Below are 22,565 nucleotides of genomic sequence, written 5' to 3'. Positions count from 1 at the left end.
GTTTCGAGGGCGTAAGTGGGGCCTGGTGCCTGTTCTGTACAGGGTGAATTACCCTGCAGTGCATGTATGCATACACAGCATACGGTAAATATGCAGCTACAATCGAAGATCCTGTGAGATCCTGAGCCCCACCTGCCACATGTTAAGATCCAGTGATTTTTGTTAGGATTGGGCCCAATAGTACCAGGTTAAATAATGTTGAAACTATTCAGGAGCAGTTAATTCAGAGCAGCCCCAGGGCCACCCAGAGGATTCAGGGGGCCTGGGGCAAAGCAATTTCGGGGGCCCATTCCATAAAAAAAAAAAGTTGCAATACTATAGAATATTCTCGTGGGGGCCCCTGAGGCAAATTGCCCCACTGCCCCCCCACCCCAGCAGCCCTGAGCAGCCCTGCTCTCAAAGTAAGCTTTTTCTCTTTCAATTCTATTTATGAATGGCTTAGTTTTTATGTTTAGATCCTCCAAATGTTGACAAGGCTCTTCTGGAAAAGCTGATGAAGGAGCCTGTGATAGTCAAGGCAGGGCAGAATGCCATGGTCAAAATCCCATTTGAGGGCCGGAAGCCAGTCAGAGCAACATGGTTAAGGGACGGGGATGAGCTCCTGAATGATGCCAGGATCCATATCGACAAGGCGGACAACTTCACCCGGCTTTCGATCTCCAGCACCAACAGGAGAGACTGTGGGGATTACAAAGTGAAGCTGAAGAATGAGAATGGAACCCTAGAAGCCAACCTAAAGCTGGAGGTGATAGGTGAGAACCTCATGATATCAGTCCATCACTTTGGGCACAGTGGGAAGTCCTTGTAAGTTGTTTTTGGTATCTCTCTTCCTGATTCTCCAGAGATCCCTAGTTTAGAGCCATGGCGCACACACAAGCAGCTCTTCATTGGTGCTTTTACAGAACACTGCTCGTAAGAATATCTGAGAGCTGGCTGGGCTCACTCTTTCCCATCTCATCCACAATAAACTAAAAGGAGACAAGGTGCTGAGCAACTCCCAGAAGTGCTGAATGCCTGCAGCTCCCATGGACTTTAATGAGACATGAGCCACTTGGCACCTTCAGGAGCTGCTCAGTGACTTCCAGGCTCAAATGGCAAAAGGATCCACATGGTTGTAAATCTACTAGTCCTATCCTTGCTCCTTTATTGGCTCACCCCGGCCTGTCTCCTGATTTACCTATGTGGGGTCTGAAACCTGAAAACCATGCACAGCAGATCTGCACTGGTTTAGCTTCAACTGGAGTTCTCTGCAGCTGTGAAAAAGGGGCAGGATTTGTTCCCAACTGAGCAACAGTTTGATGAGACCAGAAGTGTGGTCTGCTGGGGAAGGACAATGCTACATCACTTGACTTAGCTTTGTCGTTCCTAGTGATTAACAGAAGATTAAAGACTTCCAGGTGGAGTAGCCAAATAAAGATAATCTCCCTCATTTTCCAAATTAAACAGTTTACTTGCGCATCCATCTTTTTGCACTGAAACACAGCTCCTTGAGAGCTGCAGGAATTTAAATATAAAAGTCAAATGAAGAACAAACATTTCTCCAAGAAGAAAAACACTAACTAAAGATGCAAACTAGCTCAAATGCACCTATTAAAGTCCAAATAATTACACTAGGGTAATAAATCAGTAAGATAAATAATTAGTTTGTCTCATATTCCTTCCCCTGTCCTTCTCCTCTGGTTTTGTGATCCTGGTTTGTCGTGATCACATGGCTCATTATAGAGTAAATTATTCTGCAAAAGCCATTTCGTTCTGAGCTGATGGAGCTCAATATCTGACTTGTACAACCTGCTCTATTGATCACAAAAGCAATTTAATGTTAAAGTTGTCAGGGGAATCTTGCCATTCTATTCACAATAATAATAGGCCCAAGTTAACTTCCCAGCTGCAATATGGTGCCATATGGCATATCTGTGTAAGGTGGATGTGCACAGAAAGTGGGATAGATTCCCAAACAAAGATGGAGAAACCCAAAATTCAGAATCAGGTTAGTTTATATTTGGATCCCATTTAATCCATACCACCTACATTTAGGGTGGCAGAGAGGACTGTTGAGTACCTGGTTCTGGGTTTCATCCATTTGTATTTGATTAAAAAATGGGACTCAACAAGGGTGTGTTTGGCTTTGGTTTGGAAGAGTCTCCATTGGGTTTTGTTTTTTTGCAAACCAAACGTGGAAGTAAATCGGGTCCAGGTCTCATCTTGCCTGAACACCTCAGGTTTGGGGTGAGGTTAATAAATGGTTCCAGTATGGAACCATCAGTACTCCTAAAGGAGATGGGAAGTCAATGAAAGTTGCATCCAGGTCTGACTTTGATGCAGTATTCATGGGAATGATCAACTATAGCAGGCGGTGACCAAACTAGGGCTTGTGAGTCACATGTGGCTCTTTAAAAGTTAAAATGTGCCTCGTGGTGCCCCCCATTCCTCCTCCTTTCTCAGCCTACCAGACTGGATGGGGGCGAGAGCTCGAGCTGGTGGGACTAGGGGCTTCTGCCCTGAGAGAAGGGGGGTCTTGGGGCTTTAGCCCCATGGGCTTGCATTGAGGCAAAAGCCCTGCGCCCCAGCAGGCGCCACTCTGCGGGGCAGGTTGTGTGTGTCTTGTGGCTCTAAGAACTTCTGAAGATTTTCGTATGCAGCTTGGAGGGTCAGTAAGTTTGACCATCCCAGAACTATAGGAAGGACAGATTGGATGAGCCAAGTGTTTTCCTCTTGCACCACTCTCATAGATCAGTAGATGAATGGATGTTTACTCAAGCAATCTTGCTAGCGTTAATTCTGCTGCTCTACCCTGTAAGTACTATACCAACGGAGACTGAGTTGCCTATCTTGAGTAGTGAGAGATAGTGACCCCTCTGATATCAAGAACAGATGTGGGACCTTTTGCTCCCTGTTTTTCTCCTCCTTTCAGACAAGCCACAGAAACCCATTGGACCCATAGAGGTGGTGGATAGTTCCACAACTGGCATAACCATTCGATGGAAGCCCCCAAAGGATGATGGGGGCACACCAGTGCAGAATTACATCATAGAGAAGCAGCAGGTGGGCAGAAAAACCTGGGTAACATTGGGAGAAACCAGCAGAAACAACAGCACTTTCACGACCAGCAAAGTGAGGCAAGACAAAAGCTATCGCTTCAGGGTGCGAGCAGTGAACGCTGAGGGAAAGAGCAAGGCACTGGAATCAGATGAGGTGATGGCTGCACCCAAAGGTAAGAGGAAGAGCTTTGTGTAAACACATCTTATAGCCATGTGAGACTTCTATTATGAAAGCTGAAATCAAGTGAAACTCTCATTTTGGGTTTTGTTACAAATCTGTACTTTTGTCCAGTTTGAACAGAAGGTTTGCAAGCCTGACTCAATTGTCAAGCGAACGTGAACATGGTGTCATATGAATCTGGGGCCAATTTAAGGTTTTAGGTCGAGACCACAAGTTTCTTGTGAGTTTTGGTGATTCTGAGTGCGATCTGCTTTGAGTTTTTTGGGTACAATCCAGTCTAAACCTCGAAGCAACATCCACAGTGGAAACCATGCATGGACTGAAGCCAAAGAAAAGGTTCCCACATGTCACTGCAAAGAGAACCTGCTAAGCTTTTACCTTAATTTACTCCATAGGTAAATGAGTCTCCCAAGGGGACATTCATTGATTGTGTCTATTCAGTAGTATCCTTTCATTTCCTTAAGTACAGAGCAGCCATTCTACTCTATAACCCTGCTGGTGGACCCAAGTACTAGAGACTGCTTTTGGCACAAACATGAAAGTACAACCAGAGAAAACATTTAATTCATTTTGCCTTAGAATCATAGAATATCAGGGTTAGAAGGGACCTCAGGAGGTTTAGTCCAACCTCCTGCTCAAAGCAGGACCAACTCCCAGACAGATTTTTGCCCCAGATCCCTAAATGGCCCCCTGAAGGATTGAACTCACAATCCTGGGTTTAGCAGGCAAATGCTCAAATCACTGAGCTATCCCTCCCTCCACATCCTTCCTTCCTTCCTCACATCCACCCCAGCACCCCTCTCTCTGTCCTTCCTTTTTATTCACCCTTTTAATCGCATTTTGTGCCAAGATACTTTTAAAACATTTTTTTGTATTAATGGATGATTGTTTTGCCCTCTGTCATGGGGTGGTCCCCTGAGAGTCTTTTCTACCGTAGTAGCTGATCACCGTATCTCCCAGCAGTCTCAAGCACCACTGTGCTTTATTATATCCCTTCAGCAAGCCACAGCCTGGAATGTTATTCATAGTGTACAGTCAATAGCCCGCTTCCCCCACTTGCTTCTCGGGAACAGACAGGATATTAGCGGCACCCAGTCCTGCTTTTCTTCAGGCTCTCTACTCTTCTCCTTAGCACTTCCTTCCTGTCTGCTTATATAGGCTCAGCTGCTGGGGTTACTGCCACCCAATTAGCCCTTCAGTTGTGTCTCTACTCAAAAAATTGGCACCCTCTCTGAACGGCCTAACTTTCATTCAGGTCCCAGTTAATGTACTGATGGGGATTGGATGGACAGGGTGTTGAGTCAGCTCCTGACTCATCACACACCTTGTTACATCCTCCAATAATGGGTGGAGCAGAGGGAAGTAGAAGCCAATCAAGACTCCTGTTTCAACCCTCAGGAACAATAGAAGGAACAGTGGCTTTCTCTCCCTGTAAGAAGATTGGGCACATGCCTCCCTTTGCAGACTGTCAACGTCATTCTCAGCATTGGCAAGAGGGGCTCATTCATGAAAGATGCATAATATCTTGACCCTTAGTGTGGACATGCTCCCCCTCTAGGCTCCCAGCATGTAGCTGTACTGGAGAGTAAAAGACTGAGTCATAGATCTCACATCTACCTTCAAAAGGTGTCTTATCTGAACACACATTTGGGGAATCCTGGAAGAAATAACCCTTGAGAACCCATTCTTGTCACATGATGGAAAAGAAATACCTGTTAATAACGAAGGGCTAATCTTTTCCTAGCTTTCCCTGACCCTCCTGCGCCTCCTCAGATTGTCAATGCCAACAAAGAGTCCATAACGCTCTCCTGGAAAGCACCTCCCAAAACGGGCAATTCCAGAATCCTAGGGTATATTGTTGAGAAACGCAAGAAAGGCAGCAACATCTGGACACCTATCACTGACCTGCCAATAACCGGTACGCAGCTGAAAGCTTGGAACAGGCTGAAAGACTCTAAGAAGGCAAGAAGACTAGATGGCTCAAGGCATAACGAGATGCTGACTCTTTCATCTCTAGGTCACTGCTTCAAATATGGTTTAGTTTGGTAGTGACCAAAAGTTTTCACTGTCTGATGGATGTTGGGTGACTTCTGTGTGGTGACACAAATCAGTGATCTCAGTCCAGCTCCTAGTTGCTGGTACAAAAATCACAATTGGCACCATTGTTGGGTATCTCAGCAGAATGCCAAAATATTGAATAAACCACTGGGGTGGGACTTTCTTCTTATTTCCAGAGGTGGTTCCTTTTCAGGTTGTAAATAAAAATCTGCTGCAAAAGAATGGAGAAATTTGCATTGTTGCTGCCTGGCTGTGCTGTTCTGTGTATAAACTGAGGGCCAGCAATCTGGCACCTTGCACTTCAGTTGTGGAACTGCTTTCTTAGCTTATGGAGCTGGGAACTGGGCATACAGGGGGACATTCCAGGGACAAGGAAGATAAAGAGATGGAACTGATATCTCTGAGGGCTTCAAAATTGTGTTCACCTATAGATGTCAATGATCTTTTCAGATCCACCCAAGATCTTCTTATCTTCTGTATTAGAAGGGCTGCCATTGCGAGGAAAGCATTATTTGCTCTTTCTATGACTTCCTCAGTATCTCAAATGGCATTTAATTTGAAAGGGAGGAAGGAGTACAATGGGAGAGACTTGTGCTAATGGTGGGGAAGGACAGGAGAAAAAGGGACAGCATTTGGGTACTCCATATGTGTTCCTCTAGGTAGGTATACTGTGCAATTCCATGTGGTATAATTAATGTACCGAACTATAGTCCCAATGTATCCTACTGAGGGGACTGCAGATCTGAGCCTGAGCTCACTGAGGAACCTTATCTTTTCCTTCCACAGACAGGAAGTGGATGGTGACTAATCTGAAGGAGGGACTGCAGTATGAATTCCGCGTGGCTGCTGTCAATGCCACAGGGGTGGGCGAGGCCAGTGCACCATCAGATGCTGTCTTTGCTCGAGATCCCATAAGTAAGTGGGTTGTCCACTTGTCCCATTGGGTGTGGGTTGTGGAGAGAGGGGTAACTGGACAAGAAGGTGAATCTGGGGAAGTATGTGAATCCAGGAAGCAATGTGTATACAAGACACTCCCCGACTTATGCAAGCGTTCCATTCCGGAACACCTTGCATAACTCAAATTTTGCATACGTCGGAAACTTATCTATGACCATTACACAACCCCCCGCCCCAACTTTCCTATTTCTAGCTTACGGAACTTTTTCCGTAAACTCGGATTTGCGTATGTTGGGTCTACGTAACTCAGGGAGCATCTGTAAAGTATGTGTGGGAGAATAAAATACTTGAATAATATTAAAAAATCAGGAATTCACTGCAGGGAGTGGGATGGTATTCTCAATATGCTGAGGAGGGTGATATGGGGCAGGCACCTCAACGTGCTGCAGGGGTTGGGGGCGAGATTTCCCTGCGCTGCATGGAACATGGAGTGGGCTTCCCAGTGTGTTGCAGAAGGGATGGGAGCAGGATTCCCAGTACAATTCAGAGGAATGGGGACAGCTGCAGCGGCACAGGAGCCAGCAAACAGAGCTATAAATGGGAGTCTGAGTGGGAGTTTGCAGGGGGAGTTTGGGGGAAGACTAAGAGAGGCAGGCAGAGGAACAGACAGGCCACTGAAGGGAGTGTGCGGTGTTCTAGCAGTGGTTTGGTGCTTATTGGGGGTTTGTTTTGCTGTGGGTTGTGGTGTTTTGGTTTGGTTTGTGTTTCCCAGATTTACGGGATTTAGGTGGGAAGCATATGACAGATACAGAGGCAGCAGTTGTTGTGACCCAAGCAGTGGAAGACACAATGAAGATGACTGGATGTGGAAGCTGTGGCATGTACATGATCCTGGAGGGGGTACTAGAAAATTTCGTCTGCATGAAGTGCCGCCTGATAGAGCTGATGGAAGAAAAGATCTGAGGATTGGAGATGCAGGTGGAAACTCTGGTTGAGTTTAGAAGGGGGTTTGAGCGGATGATGGAGCAAAGACATGAGGAGGCTAAAGGGAGAAGCTCAGACTTGCAGGTGGAAGCAGGACCAAAGAACTCTGAGTGGAGGCTGCTGGGTGAGGAAAGTGGATGGTGGAAGCATGTGACTAAGAGAACCAGGCAGAGGAAAAGACGGGCTAGTGAAGGAGAAATAGAGCTCAGGAACAGGTTTGCGGAGTTGGAAAATAAAGAAGGGGGACAGCAGGTGGTCGCGGAAGGTGAGAGAGCAAGGAAGAAGAGAAGAGCAGCTAGTCCTATAAGAAGAGAGGAAGAGTCAATGGAGATGACACCAAACATGAGCCTCAGGAGGATACGGAATGGGTTGTGGAGGATTGCAAGGGTGAATAGGAATCGAGAGGACTTGCAGCCAGAGGGAACAGGGGATAGACCGGAGAATCGCACTGTCACCAGGAAAAGGCAGCTCTACGTGATTGGGGACTCCTTACTGAGAAGAATAGACAGGCCTGTAACCAGAGATGATCCAGAGAACAGAAAGGTGTGCTGTCTGCCGGGTGCTAAGATATGGGATGTGGACCTGAGGCTGAAGAGGATCCTAACGGGAACGGGAAAGAATCTGCTGATTGTCCTTCATGTGGGAATGAATGATACGGCTAGATTCTCGCTGGAACGTATCAAGGGAGATTATGCCCCAGGCTGGGGAAGACTCTTAAAGAAATTGAGGCTCGGGTGATCTTCAGTGGGATTCTGCCTGTTCCTAGAGAAGGGCAACAAAGGTGTGACAAGATTATGGCGATCAACAGATGGCTCAGGCAGTGGTGCTATAAGGAGGGCTTTGGGATGTACAGCCACTGGGAAGCATTCATGGACAGAGGACTGTTCTCTTGGGGTGGACTTCACCTGAGTAGGGAGGAAAATAGACTTCTAGGATGGAGGCTGGCATAACTGATTAAGAGAGCTTTAAACTAGGAATTGGGGGGGAGATGGTTGGGAGATGTCCAGGTAATCTCCACGCCAATTTTAACATTGAGAGGGAGGAAAACGAAGAAAGAAAGGATACAGCCATGGGTAAGAGAATGGACATAGGGAGGAAGGGTAGTGTAGATACCAGTCTAATAGGTGATACTGGTGGTAGAATGTCTGTGCCTAATTGGGTAAAGAATGTCAGTGAAGCCAAACAGCAAAAATTAAGATGTTTGTACACCAATGCGAGGAGCCTAGGTAACAAAATGGAGGAACTAGAGTTACTGGTGCAGGAAGTGAGACCAGATATTACAGGAATAACAGAAATATGGTGGACTAGTAGTCATGACTGGAGTACAGGTATTGAAGGGTATGTGCTGTTTAGGAAAGACAGAAATAAAGGCAAAGGTGGTGGAGTAGCATTGTATATCAATGATGAGGTAGACTGTAGAGAAATAAGAAGGGATGGAATGGATAAGACAGAGTCTATCTGGGCAAAAATCACGTTGGGAAAGAAAGCTACTAGAGGCTCCCTTGGGGTGTGCTACAGACCACCGGGATCCGATTTGGATACGGATAGAGACCTTTTTAATGTTTTTAATGAAGTAAGTACTAATGGGAATTGTGTGTTCATGGGAGACTTTAATTTCCCAGATATAGACTGGAGGACAAGTGCTAGTAATAATAATAGGGCTCAGATTTTCCTAGATGCGATAGCTGATGGATTCGTTCACCAAGTAGTTACTGAACCAACAAGGGGGGATGCCATTTTAGATTTGGTTTTGGTGAATAGTGAGGACCTCATAGAAGAAATGGTTGTAGGGGACAACCTTGGTTTGAGCGATCATGAGCTAATTCAGTTTAAACTAAATGGAAGGATAAACAACAATAGATCTGTGACTAGGGTTTTTTATTTAAAAAGGGCTAACTTAAAAAAATTAAGGAAATTAGTTAGAGAAGTGGATTGGACTGAAGAACTTGGGGATCTACAGGTGGACGAAGCCTGGAATTACTTCAAGTCAAAGTTGCAGAAACTCTCAGAAACCTGCATCCCAAGAAAGGGGAAAAAATCCATAGGCAGGAGTTGTAGACCAAGCTGGATGAGCAAGCATCTCAGAGAGGTGATTAAGAAAAAGCAGAAAGCCTACAAGGAGTGGAAGATGGGAGGGATCAGCAAGGAAAGCTACTTTATTGAGGTCAGAACATGTAGGGATAAAGTGAGAAAGGCCACAAGCCACGTAGAGTTGGACCTTGCAAAGGGAATTAAAACCAAAAGTAAAAGGTTCTATAGCCATATGAATAAGAAGAAAACAAAGAAAGAAGTGGGACTGCTAAACACTGAGGATGGAGTGGAGGTTAAGGATAATCTAGGCATGGACCAATATCTAAACAAATACTTTGCCTCAGTCTTTAATGAGGCTAATGAGGAGCTTAGGGATAATAGTAGGATGACAAATAGGAATGAGGATATGGTGGTAGATATTACCACATCCGAGGTAGAAGCCAAACTCGAACAGCTTAATGGGACTAAATTGGGGGGCCCAGATAATCGTCATCCAAGAATATTAAAGGAACGGGCACATGAAATTGCAAGCCCATTAGCAAGAATTTTTAATGAATCTGTAAACTCAGTGGTTGTACTGTATGACTGGAGAATTGCTAACATAGTTCCTATCTTTAAGAAAGGGGAAAAAAGTGATCCGGGAAACTACAGGCCTGTCAGTTTGACATCTGTAGTATGCAAGGTCTTGGAAAAAATTTTGAAGGAGAAAGTCAAGGACATTGAGGTCAATGGTAATTGGGACAAAATACAACATGGTTTTACAAAAGGTAGATCGTGCCAAACCAGCCTGATCTCCTTCTTTGAGAAGGTAACAGATTTTTTAGACAAAGGAAATGCAGTGGATCTAATTTACCTTGATTTCAGTAATGCATTTGATATGGTTCCACATGGGGAATTATTAGCTAAATTGGAAAAGATGGGAATCAATATGAAAATGGAAAGGTGGTTAAAGGGGAGACTACAACGGGTCGTACTGAAAGGTGAACTGTTAGGCTGGAGGGAGGTTACTAGTGGAGTTCCTCAGGGATCGGTTTTGGGACCAACCTTATTTAATCTTTTTATTACTGACCTTGGCATAAAAAGTGGGAATGTGCTAATAAAGTTTGCGGATGACATGAAGCTGGGAGGTATTGCCAATACAGAGAGGAACTGGGATATCATACAGGAAGATCTGGATGACCTTGTAAACTGGAGTAATAGTAACAGGATGAAATTTAATAGTGAAAAGTGCAAGGTCATGCATTTAGGGATTAATAACAAGAATTATTGTTATAAGCTGGGGAGGCATCAGTTGGAAGTAACAGAGGAGGAGAAGTATCTCAGAGTATTGGTTGATCACAGGATGACTATGAGCCACCAATGTGATATGGCTGTGAAAAAAACTAATGCGGTCTTAGGATGCATCATGCGAGGTATTTCCAGTAGAGATAAGGAGGTGTTAGTACCGTTATACAAGGCACTGGCGAGACCTCATCTGAAATACTGTGTGCAGTTCTGGTCTCCCATGTTTAAGAAGGATGAATTCAAACTGGAACAGGTACAGAGAAGGGTTACTAGGATGATCTGAGGAATGGAAAACCTGTCTTATGAAAGGAGACTCAAAGAGCTTGGCTTGTTTAGCCTAACCAAAAGAAGGCTGAGGGGAGATATGATTGCTCTCTATAAATATATCAGAGGGATAAATACCAGGGAGGGAGAGGAATTATTAAAGCTCAGTACCAATGTGGACATAAGAACAAATGGATATAAACTGGCTCTCAGGAAGTTTAGACTTGAAATTAGATGAAGGTTTCTAACCATTAGAGGAGTGAAGTTCTGGAACAGCCTTCCAAGGGGAGTAGCGGGGGCAAAAGACATATCTGGCTTCAAGACTAAGCTTGATAAGTTTATGGAGGGGATGATATGATGGGATAGCCTAATTTTGGCAATTAATTGGTCTTTGACTATTAGTGGTAAATATGCCCAATGGCTTGTGATGGGACGTTAGATGGGGTGGGATCTGAGTTACTACAGAGAATTCTTTCCTGGGTGTCTGGCTGGTGAGTCTTGCCCACATGCTCAGGGTTTAGCTGATTGCCATATTTGGAGTCGGGAAGGAATTTTCCTCCAGGGCAGATTGGCAGAAGCCCTGGGGTTTTTTTGCCTTCCTCTGCAGCGTGGGGCACGGGTCACTTGCTGGAAGATTCTCTGCATCTTGAAGTCTTTAAACCATGATTTGAGGACTTCAATGGCTCAAACACAGGTTTGATACAGGAGTGGGTGGGTGAGATTCTGTAGCCTGCATTGTGCAGGTCAGACTAGTTGATCATAATGGTCCCTTCTGACCTTAAAGTCTATGATTCGATGATTCTACACTGCAAGGAGCCTGACTGAATGGATACCCAATGCAAGCATGTTGGGGATGGATTATGCAGTGCACTGATGGTGGGGGCAGGAATCCTAGGACAATGAAGTCTAAATAAACTTTCCCTTTCCAGAGCCTCCTGGTAGAGTGAGGGACCTTAAGGTGACCAATACTGACTACACCAGCATCACTCTGGCATGGATGAAACCTGATTCAAAGGAAGGGGGGTCTGCCAAGGGCTACAAGGTGGAGAAGCGATCCTCTGACAGCCTCAAGTGGACCCATTGTAACACTGTCCCCATAGGCTTGACAACCTGTACAGTTAAAGGTCTGCAAGCCAGAGCGATGTACTTCCTCCGCGTGAGGGCCATCAATGAGGGAGGCCTAGGGGAAGCCCTAGCACTGGACACTTGCATCCAAGCCGCGCCTCCCATTGGTGAGTCAAAATGTGCTGCCCCTAAAAAGATGTCATAGTCCTGCAAGTACAAATCATGGGCTCTCCATCCAAAGGCACCTTTGACTGTTGGAGATTCAAATTGAACCTTGAGCTGAGGCCAGTCAATCTGTGGATTGTAGGGCACAGGAGCCTGTTGTAGATGATTATCTCAGGCTGTAGGCGGCAGACACAGATAATTTCGCTCCTATATTCCTTATTGAATCAGGAAAATTGAGGGTTCCATTTGAGATGACCACAGCTCATGTTGGAAGCTCACTGTGATTCTAGCATCTCAAATATTATCCCTTTTCAGATATTTAGGGTACATCTGCAGTAGAAATTCTACAGCAGCACAGATGCAGCACTACAGCTGCACCACCGTAGTGTAGATGACAGGGACGGAAGGTGTTCTCCCATTGCTGTAGTAAACCAATCTCTCCGAGAGGCTGACAGAAGAATTCTCCCATTGACTGAGCAGTGTCTACACCGGGGCTTAGGTTGGCTTAATTACATTGCACAGGCTGTGACATTTTTCACCTTGTGTTCAGCATTGGTCAAACATATTACAGAGGTTTTTAACCTTTATCTGAGGCATCAACCATTGGCCCCTGCCAAAGCAGGGATATCAGATCAGATGGACCGGTGACATGATCTCATATGCCAGATCCCATGTTCATTCCAATTTTTAGCCTGGCGCTGGGAAACTTTCAATAAAAGAGTCACATTTTTTGTAATGTCTTTGCCAGTCAGCCAGCTATAGGTGGCACTTTCAGTTGTCTGTCATTAAAAGGCTGGATCTACCATACACTCAGAGCCTTTAAAAGAAAAAAACCTCAGACAAATGGAAAAGTTTTTATATATGTTTTTAATGAGGGAGTGTGATCCGGTCCAGGACACTGAGCTGGGAGCCAAAAGACCTGGGCTTTTTTTCCACCTGCTGTAAATCATTTCAGTTCTTTATGCCTCCCTTTCCCCTCCTACTCTTGGTCTGACTTATCTAGACAGCAAGCTCTTAGGGGCGGGATCTATGTGTATGTGCAGCACCTAGCACAATGAAGCCCCAGTCTCAGTTGTACCTCCACAATATAAACAAAAAATGAGAAAATAATGAGCCAGGAAAAAGGGGAGGCAAGGAGTTTCACTCTGACATAATGGACTAAAGCTCTTCAAAATGATTCAGTGACTCAGCCCCTGTGCCACATACTAGGAGATGTGGGGAAAGTGGGTCTGTACTTGAGTAGCTATTTCTCTTCCTCCTGCTGCAGAGACAGCAATGGGGTTTCATGCTCAGGAGGGCAGCAAACAATATAAACAGTGAATTTCACTCCTTTTCTGTTCATAAATTATCGGCAAACTGTCTTTGATTTTGTATGAACTTGTTTGCTGTTTGAAATGATTCAACAATGGTTTCTGAGAACATGCTTCAGCCCACGGGTCACTCAGAACTTGGTTCCTGTGGCTGTCGCTTTGACTATTCACTGTTTCTAATGCACTATTTGCAGTGTGTTGTTGGACATCCAGGTCGCATGATATTGTTTTAGCTGACTGGCTGACTCCCAAGCCCTCAAAGAGCTGTCCAGATGAATACTGAAGTCAATGCTCTTGTGAACAGACTGTTCACAACACTTTCCTTTTCCACAAACATTACTGTGAACAAAAGTTAATTTGCATGATTGTGAAAACTGAGTCAGAGGGGTCACAGATGTAGAGGAGATTTCATGGTTTCTATTCAAACAAACATTTGTGAATACCTTTTTTTGCAGTATTTCCCTTTTAAGTCATCAGCACTATGTAAATACAGAAAGATGATGCTCAGCAAGTGCTCTGGCACTTTTTCACTCAGTGAAAGAGCTCCATTGACATCATGCTGCCAGAGATATGTCAGGAAGCCAGCAGGAGGAGAGAACTTTAGAACACGGGAGATGCTATTTTGAATGTAGGTGATTTAAAATCTGTCAGCAACCTTGTAACAAGATGTGGCTTTTAATTGTGTTCACTATTTTTTGCATTCCAGTTAATCCCAAGTTCCTAAGAGATGACACTATGAAAAACTTTATGATTATAAAAGCGGGAAGTTGTATCCGAGTGCACATGCCCTTTGAAGTAAGCATTGAAGCATGTTTGTAAGATGTCCTCCATACGATTCCATGTTGTAAAAATAACTACAATAACTGAGGTTCTGTTCTTCATTCTGCTGCAGAATTTTCATATGACCTTAGGCAAGTCATCTAATTGGTTTGCATCTTCTATACATTCCCCATTTGTACAATCAGGATAGTAATGGTTCCCTTCATGGGGAAGGGGAGTTGTGAAGTTCAGATAATTCATTAAGGTGTGTAAAGTAAAACACTTTAGATCCTTGATGATGGAAGGCACCAAAAAGTGTAAAATTAGCACCAACTTCTCAGATTTTAATGTGTCAACTAATCACTCCTCCCGCCCATCCCTTGCTTTCCTTGTGAGGACTGAAGGTAGGAGAATTAACAAGGCCCTGCTGAGTATGTTCATCCAACTAAACAGCAAAAGGAGTGGTGCAGCTTGGTTGTATCATGTGAAAGGCACAGGTTTGATTCCAAGATCTAGCCTCTGACTCTTACAGGTTGGCAAAGGCTGGGAGCACTATGGGTGAGATCCGGTGTTTGGTCCCTACTGAAGAGAAGGGGAGCAAACCTTCTGGCTGATCTCAAGGTGGCATTGATGAGCTCTACAGGGAGCTGCATCCAGTTCACCTAGGCTGAAAGAAAGTCACTGCAATGTGACATCAGGAGGGCAGGGGACCAGAAGGAAAAATGGAACAATCATCCAGACAGGAGTCGTCTTCCCTCCAAAAAGCAGCAGATGCTTTTAATAGGGCTACTCTTGCCTATCTGTCAACTACAACTTGTGAGCTAATAATTATTTTCTGACTTAGTGATACTGAAACAGCTTAGGGCAACACACCCTTTGTTGGCCATGGTTCCAGGGGCAAAGAAACAAGTTAGAGCTAAGGAAACATTTGAGGACAAAGCAAGGAAGCTACCACAGGATACAAATACAAAGGCAAAGCAGATTGATTTATAACTGGTGTTTATCTTTAATAGGCATCCCCAACTCCAGAAGTGATTTGGCTAAAAGATGGGCTTCCTCTACCCAGCAGGGCCATAGTGAGCACCAGAGATGGCCTCAGCCAACTCTTGATTCCATCAGCTGAGTTTTCTGACAGTGGGCTCTATACCATCATACTTCAAAATGAGTGGGAGAAAAAAGAATCCTTCAGCTTCCAAGTCCAAGTCGCAGGTAACATGCATAGCAGGTTTGGTGGAGAATAAAATGCTAAGGGAGAGGATCCAGTCCATGACTGAGTAGAGGAGTGTGAGTTTTGATGGGGTTAAGCACTGTGGACAAGGAAAGGGCTAGGTAATACAGTCTTTCATGAGATCACAGTCCAAAGACCAGGTGGTATAGTCTAGGGCAGGTCTACAGAATACTGTCATCCATTGATTAAATTACAATCCAAGACCCAGCCAGGTACCACCAACAGAGACACAGCCGTATTCTCTGGGAGGACTAGGGTAGTACAAGCTATCGGAGGGCCAATTTATACAGTCCATAGCACAGCCAGGTGTCTCAGTCCATGACAGGGCTCTGTGAAAGTCAGTTAGCAAATGGAACAAAGTACCCATGTCCAACCATAAGAACTCTATAGCCCTCTCAGCTCCTTCACTAACAGTTTATAAAAACACAGCTGTATCAGCTATCCAATAGAAGGGAAAGAGATGTGTCACTAATGCCAGTCCAGTTAATGCTGGATTTCCCTTAATCCAAATGGGAGGACCCGTATATTTGGAGCAAAGGGATCAGTGTTCATTTCCCACTAAAGATCATCAAGTTTAGCTGTCCACAATGCTCAAAATATCTGACCTCCATGAAGTTTATGGGGTTGCAGAACTGTTGTAACATCTTAAACTTACCACTTTCTCTACTGCCTCCATACTATTTGTCTTCACTTTGCAGATATCCCACAGTCCCCCGGCCCTATTCTTCTGCAAGAGAAAATCCTTAATACAGTGACAGTGATCTGGGAGCCCTCGCCGACAGAGAAGTGGGAAAGTAACCTGTACTATGTGGTCATGAAACGTGACTCCAACAAGGGCTCATGGCAAGTGGTGGGTGACCTGATCTACACCAACAAGTTTACCATCACCAAACTTATCCCTGGCCGGGGGTATTACTTTAGGGTTGTGGCCAAAAATTACATGGGAACCAGTGATCCATCTGAAACGGTGCAGCCCTGGATCATGCAAAAGGAAAAGGGTAAAAAGGCCTTTAAAAAATCTATCAGTGCACCTGTGTTGTTGGGTCTCAGTCAAACTATCCCATTAATAAATCCTTGTCAGTGTGTCCCAATCCCCATATGTATGCTGTCTGCCCAAATGAGAGCCCACTGAGATATCCCCAAGAAATACTGTTGGGCAAGGAAAGATGTCCCCTCCTGGACATGAATGTTTACGGATCAGTGGGAACAGTGAAGCTTGGCTTCTCCATTCCCACCAGTATACCGGCTCATATTACTCATATGGGTAAGAGCTTCCAAGATAATTAATTCCTAGCAAACTCTGAAATTCGATGAGTTCTACAGAAGCCAAGGGCTATGACCTCAATGGTGAAGACTTGGTAATTTTAAGAAGGAGCCACAGAATCCAACCTGCAGGAGTTGAGGACCCCACGCCATTTGGGAAGGACAGGTGACCTGCAGGAGCTAGACTGGTACTGTGTAATCCTCATGATCTGTAGAAGGAGCCATGGCCTTGTCCATATGCCAAAGACCTAATGATCCCCTCCAGATTCCTGATTGGGACTTTGGAAAACTTAAGAGAATACAGCTCAGGCTTTATATTGAGCCTATTGCATTCTAGGAGAGGACTTTTGGGTGCTACATGCAGCACAGACTGGATCAACAAAGCTTTTAGTTCTGTCCCCTTTTACTGAGTCTCAATGCTTGGATTAAAGGATCTCCCAGTAACAGTAACTGGGGTCATAATACAGCAGAGAGAGCCAGGGCCCTACACATATGGCCACTGCATAGCAACTCACAGAAGGAGCCATGAACCCTGACCTAGGGAGCCAGGCTCTGCCAATTTTGAAGGGTGGATGCCAAATGCAATTATTAAGTGTGATGGTTGGAGGCTGCTTCTGCACCCAGCCTTTAGTCCCCTGGAGCAGTCGCTGAGTGTGTATTTGTCTCTTATAGATGAGTTTAAAGTCAGACTACCCAAATACAGGAGGGTGAATCAAAATATGCCCCCAAGATTCCTCGTCCAATTGAAGCCCCATGTGGTGACCACAGCATTTGATTGTCACATGAGCTGTGCAGTGAGTGGCTACCCAAAACCTAAGATCACCTGGTACAAGGATAACAGGAATCTCTCAGAAGACCCCAGCTTCTTCAGCACAAATGACTTTGGTGTCTGTTGCCTGGTGATCCCAGGTGTCACGAAGAGAGATGAAGGAGAATACAAGGTGGAAGCCACCAATGGATTGGGCCATGCGGTCAGCAAAGCCATGCTTATCATAAAAGGTAAAGTGAAGTCTCTTAGTCTCTCTGCCTCAGTCTGCATCTGTCAAATTGGAGATAATGCCTCACAGAGAGGTTGTGAGGATAAACATACTACAGATTGGGAAGAGCTCCGATGCCGTGGTGTTGGGGCAAATTTGGAATCTTTTGAAGGATGGTTCGTATTCAGATGGGAGACGCCAAGAATAAACAAGGTGCCACAGGGAGCAGAGTGGTGGGCTCAGTAGGGGGCACACTCAGTCTGTGCTGATCCCAATGCCCCAATGCTGTGCTAGAGGGCCTGTGATGCTGGAGATGCAGCTGTAAGATGAGAGAGAAAACCAAGGTCCTGATTGCTCATGGTTATTAGAAAACTCAGAGCACTTATTGGGTCTAGTGTGTGGGTGCTGGTAGCAGGCTATGATATGCCAGAGGTCAGACTAGATGATCTGGTGGTCCCTTCTGACACTATGGATGGCTCCTGGCACATCATCTTCTGTGCACCACCCGTGTGTGTGATGTAAGAAAGCATTTCATTGCCACCAGGGCATCTTGCAACCGGCTACCATGGGGCATTATTTGCCAGTTCAGTGCAACTTTATATTGAGTAGTGTTTACCCAGAGTGCTTTACTGAGTTCAATAATACATCTACAAAGACCAAGAGAGTCCGAGAGAAATAGAAATTAAGAAGCAGAGGAGAGAGGCTTTCAGCTGAGATTGGAAAACAGATGGAGATTCATAGATTTCAAGGCTAGAAATGGCCATCATGATTAGCTAATCTGATCTCCCACATAACACAGGTCATTACACAGCCACTGTTGCCTGTATCAAGCCCATAACTCCTGGCTGGGCTAGAGCATATCTTTTTAGAAAGAGACATCTAGTGTTGATCTAATGAGGTTGAGTCACAGAGAAGCTCCGCCAGATGGCAGAAGCTGTAGGAGAGAAGACTCTTGCACCAGCCATAGTGAGATTGGCTGAAGCAATAGGGAGAAAACTGGGGCTAGATGGACAAAGCAGCTGAGAAGGTGAGCACAGAGAGGGAAGGACATGAGCTAGGCTGGAGTAAGTTCCTCAAGGGGATAATTCAGAATCCAGATCGGAAATGGAAGAAAGCCAGTGGAGTTGTTTGAGAATGGGTATGATGAGGCAGGGATTATGTCTGGGTAGGAAAAGGAAGGCACTAGCATTCAGCACACATTATTCCGTTTCTAACTCAGTGTGCATTCAGGCAGAGCTCTTACTGAAATCGGTGACTAAAGAATGAATGAATAGACCTCAGGATCTGGCCTGCTGTGAATAATAGCTCATGGTACCATGACATGATTCAACAACTCACAACAGGTATGAAATTAATCCAAGTCATTCTTACAGATTGGAAGAGTCATACATAAATTTAGGCCAGGTGCCCTGGTCACAGAACAGATTAGTCTCTCAAGAGACTCTTTATCTCCAGAAATCTCTGGAGAGACACTTTTGTTTTACTTCTGCAAAGCATATTCAGCATCCCAGCCACGATATGTGTACTCCACAAAATAAAATAAGAAACTTTTGAGGCTAGAATGATCCTGGGGAAAATCATTGGATTTTCTACCTGCTTCTAACACTTTTATACAGCCTTGAGGTTACTTGCATCAGTCACAGAGAAATCCTGGGCTGGGAAAGCCTCCTAAGTTCCAATCTTGTCAGTATGGACAGACTGACTCATTCCTCTCCGGTGCAACTCCACTGATTTACAGCAGAGATGAAGTTGGCCTGCTTTTACTTTTCACTGAGCCACAGGTTTAAAGTACTAACGTTGAATGAAGAATATCAAATGTCAAGCGAGCCCTTGAGCATACCCTACCTGTATTCCCAGAACATAGTTTTGTTCTCACAGGACTGAAGAACTGGAGATGAGAAGATCAATTAGGTCACAACTAGGCCATGCCCCTAGGGGCCAGTGCATGGTTGTTCTCTACAGTATATTCTCCAGGTAATTATAAATGCCCCAGGTAGATCTCTCACCACTTCCATTGGGAGGCTCTGGCACAGCTCACTCATATTCAGCCTAAATGTTCCCTTTGTTGATTTCATCCCGTTACTTCTACTTACGCTCCTTTGTGACACCCTAAGTAATGCCTCTTCCTTTTTGGGTATGTCTTCACTGAGCTAGCTTTGATGGAGCTAGCTCACAAAAAACAGCAGTGAAGTGATGGTGGCACTCAGAGAAGCACCGGCTGGCTGCCCAAGTACAAACCTATCCCAGAGCCTGGGTCTGTACATGAGTAGCTGGCCTGTGCCAGCAGCCAGGCTGTTGCAACTACACTGCAATTTTCAGCGAGCTGGCTTGATCCCAGTTGAGAGGTACCAGAAAGAAGGCTGGAGAAGATCAAAGCTAGCTCGGATATGCCTATGTGTGATCCAGTCACACTTCCTGCTTGCAGTGTAGACATACACTGAGGAGCTTGTACTTTCTAATCATCATGTTTCCCCTTAGTCATCGTTTAGCCAATCTATATGTACTGGGTTAAATTCATGCCTGGTGCAATTCAACACACCTCCAGTGAGATTACACCAGGAAAGAATTGGGCTCATTTGATAATGTAATCTTTCCTCATAAATCACTCCTTCCAGCCCCTTAACACTTTTGATTGCTCTTCTCTGTATGCCTTCCAAACGGTCTCCATTCTAATATTGACAACCCTCATGTTCTCTCCCTCTCACTTTTAGATCCCTCCTTCTAATGTGATCTGCCTGAGGACAGCTCTGCACAGCCGTCCGAATGACAACGCTTTTATGTAGAACTGACACAGTACCCAAAAGCTACAAATCTAGTTTTATAACCAGCTGACAGTCTCAGGTTGTCTCTTGTTTTCTGACCCGTTGGCTGTATCTTGAGCATTGTGCTGCATGTGTGTGGGAGAAAACAAAAGCTTTTAGAACCGCAAAATCTTTTCAGAATGGACGTATGATTCTGTACAACAGCCCTCCAAAGGGGGGAAAGATGGCCTTCCAAAGCAAGGAGAAACTTAAAGGACACAGAAGGTGACTGTGGAGGGAGAACTGTAGGGAGGTAGAGTTGGCCATGAGTGAACTTTCCATGGACACCACAGGCATGAGACATCATCCTGCAATGCCAAGAGGCTAATTCCACCTACTCATGAACCGTGGCTGAGAAATCTCTTGGAAGCAGAAACTTTGCTGGAGAAGCTCGTTGAAGCCGACAGGCTTGGATCAGATTTCTGACTGCCTGTCTCACATGGTTTGGCATTGTTCTGTTCCCTTTGTTTTAAAATCTCCGAAGAACTGGGGAGCATGACTTTAAAGGTTGTGGTGGGGAGAAAAGGTGGCATGTTCCTGGATCCTCAGAGGAAGGGCTTCCTGGCTGGTGGGAGTTGCCCAGTGAGTTCTGTTCCTCCCTGAGGGGTCACATTGGTCCCACATTTGGCCTCTGGAGGGTTGAGGTATGAGAAAGAAGGCTGGAGGAGATCAGCAGATGCTTTTGATGCAAAGCAGCAAGGCTGGGACAGATTTCAAATTAGATTAACCCCAGTCATCCCCTCCAGCATGGAAAAGAAGTCATTTAAACCAGGAGAAATATTGAGATTTTAATGCAATCCTTTGCCTCCTGACAAACATCTAAGATGTAGATAGGTATTTGTTTTTAGCCTGTTGTGTAACAAGCTACACCAGGCTTCCAAAAGTCCCCATTCAGTTAACAGCAGTTCTGCATTTATCTCATTGTCAATAGAAGTTATGTGTATTATGCTCTTTACCCTCCAGGCTGAAAACAATATATGTCTATATAAAAACAAAACAGCCACAAAGTTGGCAGTCTCTCCAGGGACGGTATGTCAGCATTAAGGTGCACTGGCAGAGGTAAGTGGGAGACCAAGACTGGAGTAGCAAGGATCAAGGTACATGGGTAGAGCCGTGCTGCACTTCTCTGCACTATGCTCCTGTCCTCAGTGCTACTACCCAGGATGTAATATATTTACTCCAACAAATTAATGCTGAAAATATAATTTCTCCCTGGCTCCCACCATCTCTACACTACCTTTGATACAGTGCAGTTAGAGGGTTAAAACCTTGCATGAGAATCCACCTGAGTCCATTGAGTCTGCACTGGTTGAATGGTTTGGTCACTGAAAGGGGGATGAAGGACTGAAAGCAACAGTTTCTGATGAAAGCACAGAGAGAAAGCATCATAGACTCTGTGCTAGAGCTGTTGCTGGGTAATGGATTCATAGCAAGCAGGGCCAAGCCAAGAATCGGAAACTGGTGGCCATTGGATCCTCAGACAGACAATCAAATGCTTGCATGGGAGCTCATGTTATTGAAGTGTTCCCCACCTCCCCTCCCGTTAGGGCTTTCCTTGATAATGTTTTGTGCTAATGATGTACAGAAATGGCAATGATGGGTCAAGATGAAATTAAATAATAAAAACCACATTGAGTAAGAGGGATTCTGTCTTCAAAATAAAAATAGCAGCTAGCTCCTGAATGTTGATTTCACATACTCTACAACTACTTTTTTGTGTATGAATTGCTACCTCCTCATTCTATCATACCTGCTGAGATTCTTGCCAAACCTTCATGGAATAACAGATCCATCTAGGTTTCTATAAGGTTGCCTATAACTGTAGTATCTGAGCACCTATGAGGCATTGGCAGAATGATGGATTGGAAAGTCTAATTTACATATGCTTATACAAATTAGATACAGAGAAAAGATAAGGGTGTGACATTATTGATATAATCTGGAACCATATAGAACATGGTTGCAACCAAGATCCTGTAGTGGCACCAAATCTTATGTAAAAGGGGGTCATATAAGGTGTCTAAGACCAGGTTATGGGTTGCTGGTTATGATTATGCTGTCTGTGTGCATGTGTCATTTTGTAGTTGAAGTTATGAGTATTGGCTCTATACTGTCTTTATTTCAAATTTGCTGTGCTTCTGGGTGACACCCCAGACAAGTTGGTGTTAGCTCTGCCTAGCCTGCTTGAGGCCCATTAAGGACCATCAGCTATACAATTGACCCATTGAGAGAAGGCAGATAAGCCTTGTAACTCAGCAAA

At 44.8% G+C, this 22,565-nt stretch overlaps 1 protein-coding gene across 1 annotated transcript in view; it reads left to right on the top strand.

The window, feature by feature from the left end:
• The window catches only part of IGFN1 (immunoglobulin like and fibronectin type III domain containing 1), a 62,260-nt gene extending 39,961 nt beyond the window's left edge, over positions 1-22,299 (top strand). Inside the window, exons 14-23 of the mRNA XM_039536016.1 lie at positions 456-752; positions 2,912-3,211; positions 4,964-5,137; positions 6,064-6,192; positions 11,667-11,969; positions 13,984-14,072; positions 15,050-15,245; positions 15,963-16,262; positions 17,200-17,526; positions 20,216-22,299. Coding sequence (XP_039391950.1) covers positions 456-752; positions 2,912-3,211; positions 4,964-5,137; positions 6,064-6,192; positions 11,667-11,969; positions 13,984-14,072; positions 15,050-15,245; positions 15,963-16,262; positions 17,200-17,526; positions 20,216-20,229 — 2,129 coding nt within the window. The 3' untranslated portion in view covers positions 20,230-22,299. The remainder of the gene's footprint in view (positions 1-455; positions 753-2,911; positions 3,212-4,963; positions 5,138-6,063; positions 6,193-11,666; positions 11,970-13,983; positions 14,073-15,049; positions 15,246-15,962; positions 16,263-17,199; positions 17,527-20,215) is intronic.
• Positions 22,300-22,565: the final 266 nt, after the last annotated feature.

This window comes from Mauremys reevesii, linkage group 4 (genome assembly GCF_016161935.1).
Source record: "Mauremys reevesii isolate NIE-2019 linkage group 4, ASM1616193v1, whole genome shotgun sequence".
Classification (NCBI taxonomy): Eukaryota; Metazoa; Chordata; order Testudines; family Geoemydidae; genus Mauremys; species Mauremys reevesii.
This window is presented reverse-complemented; position numbering and strand designations above follow the sequence as displayed.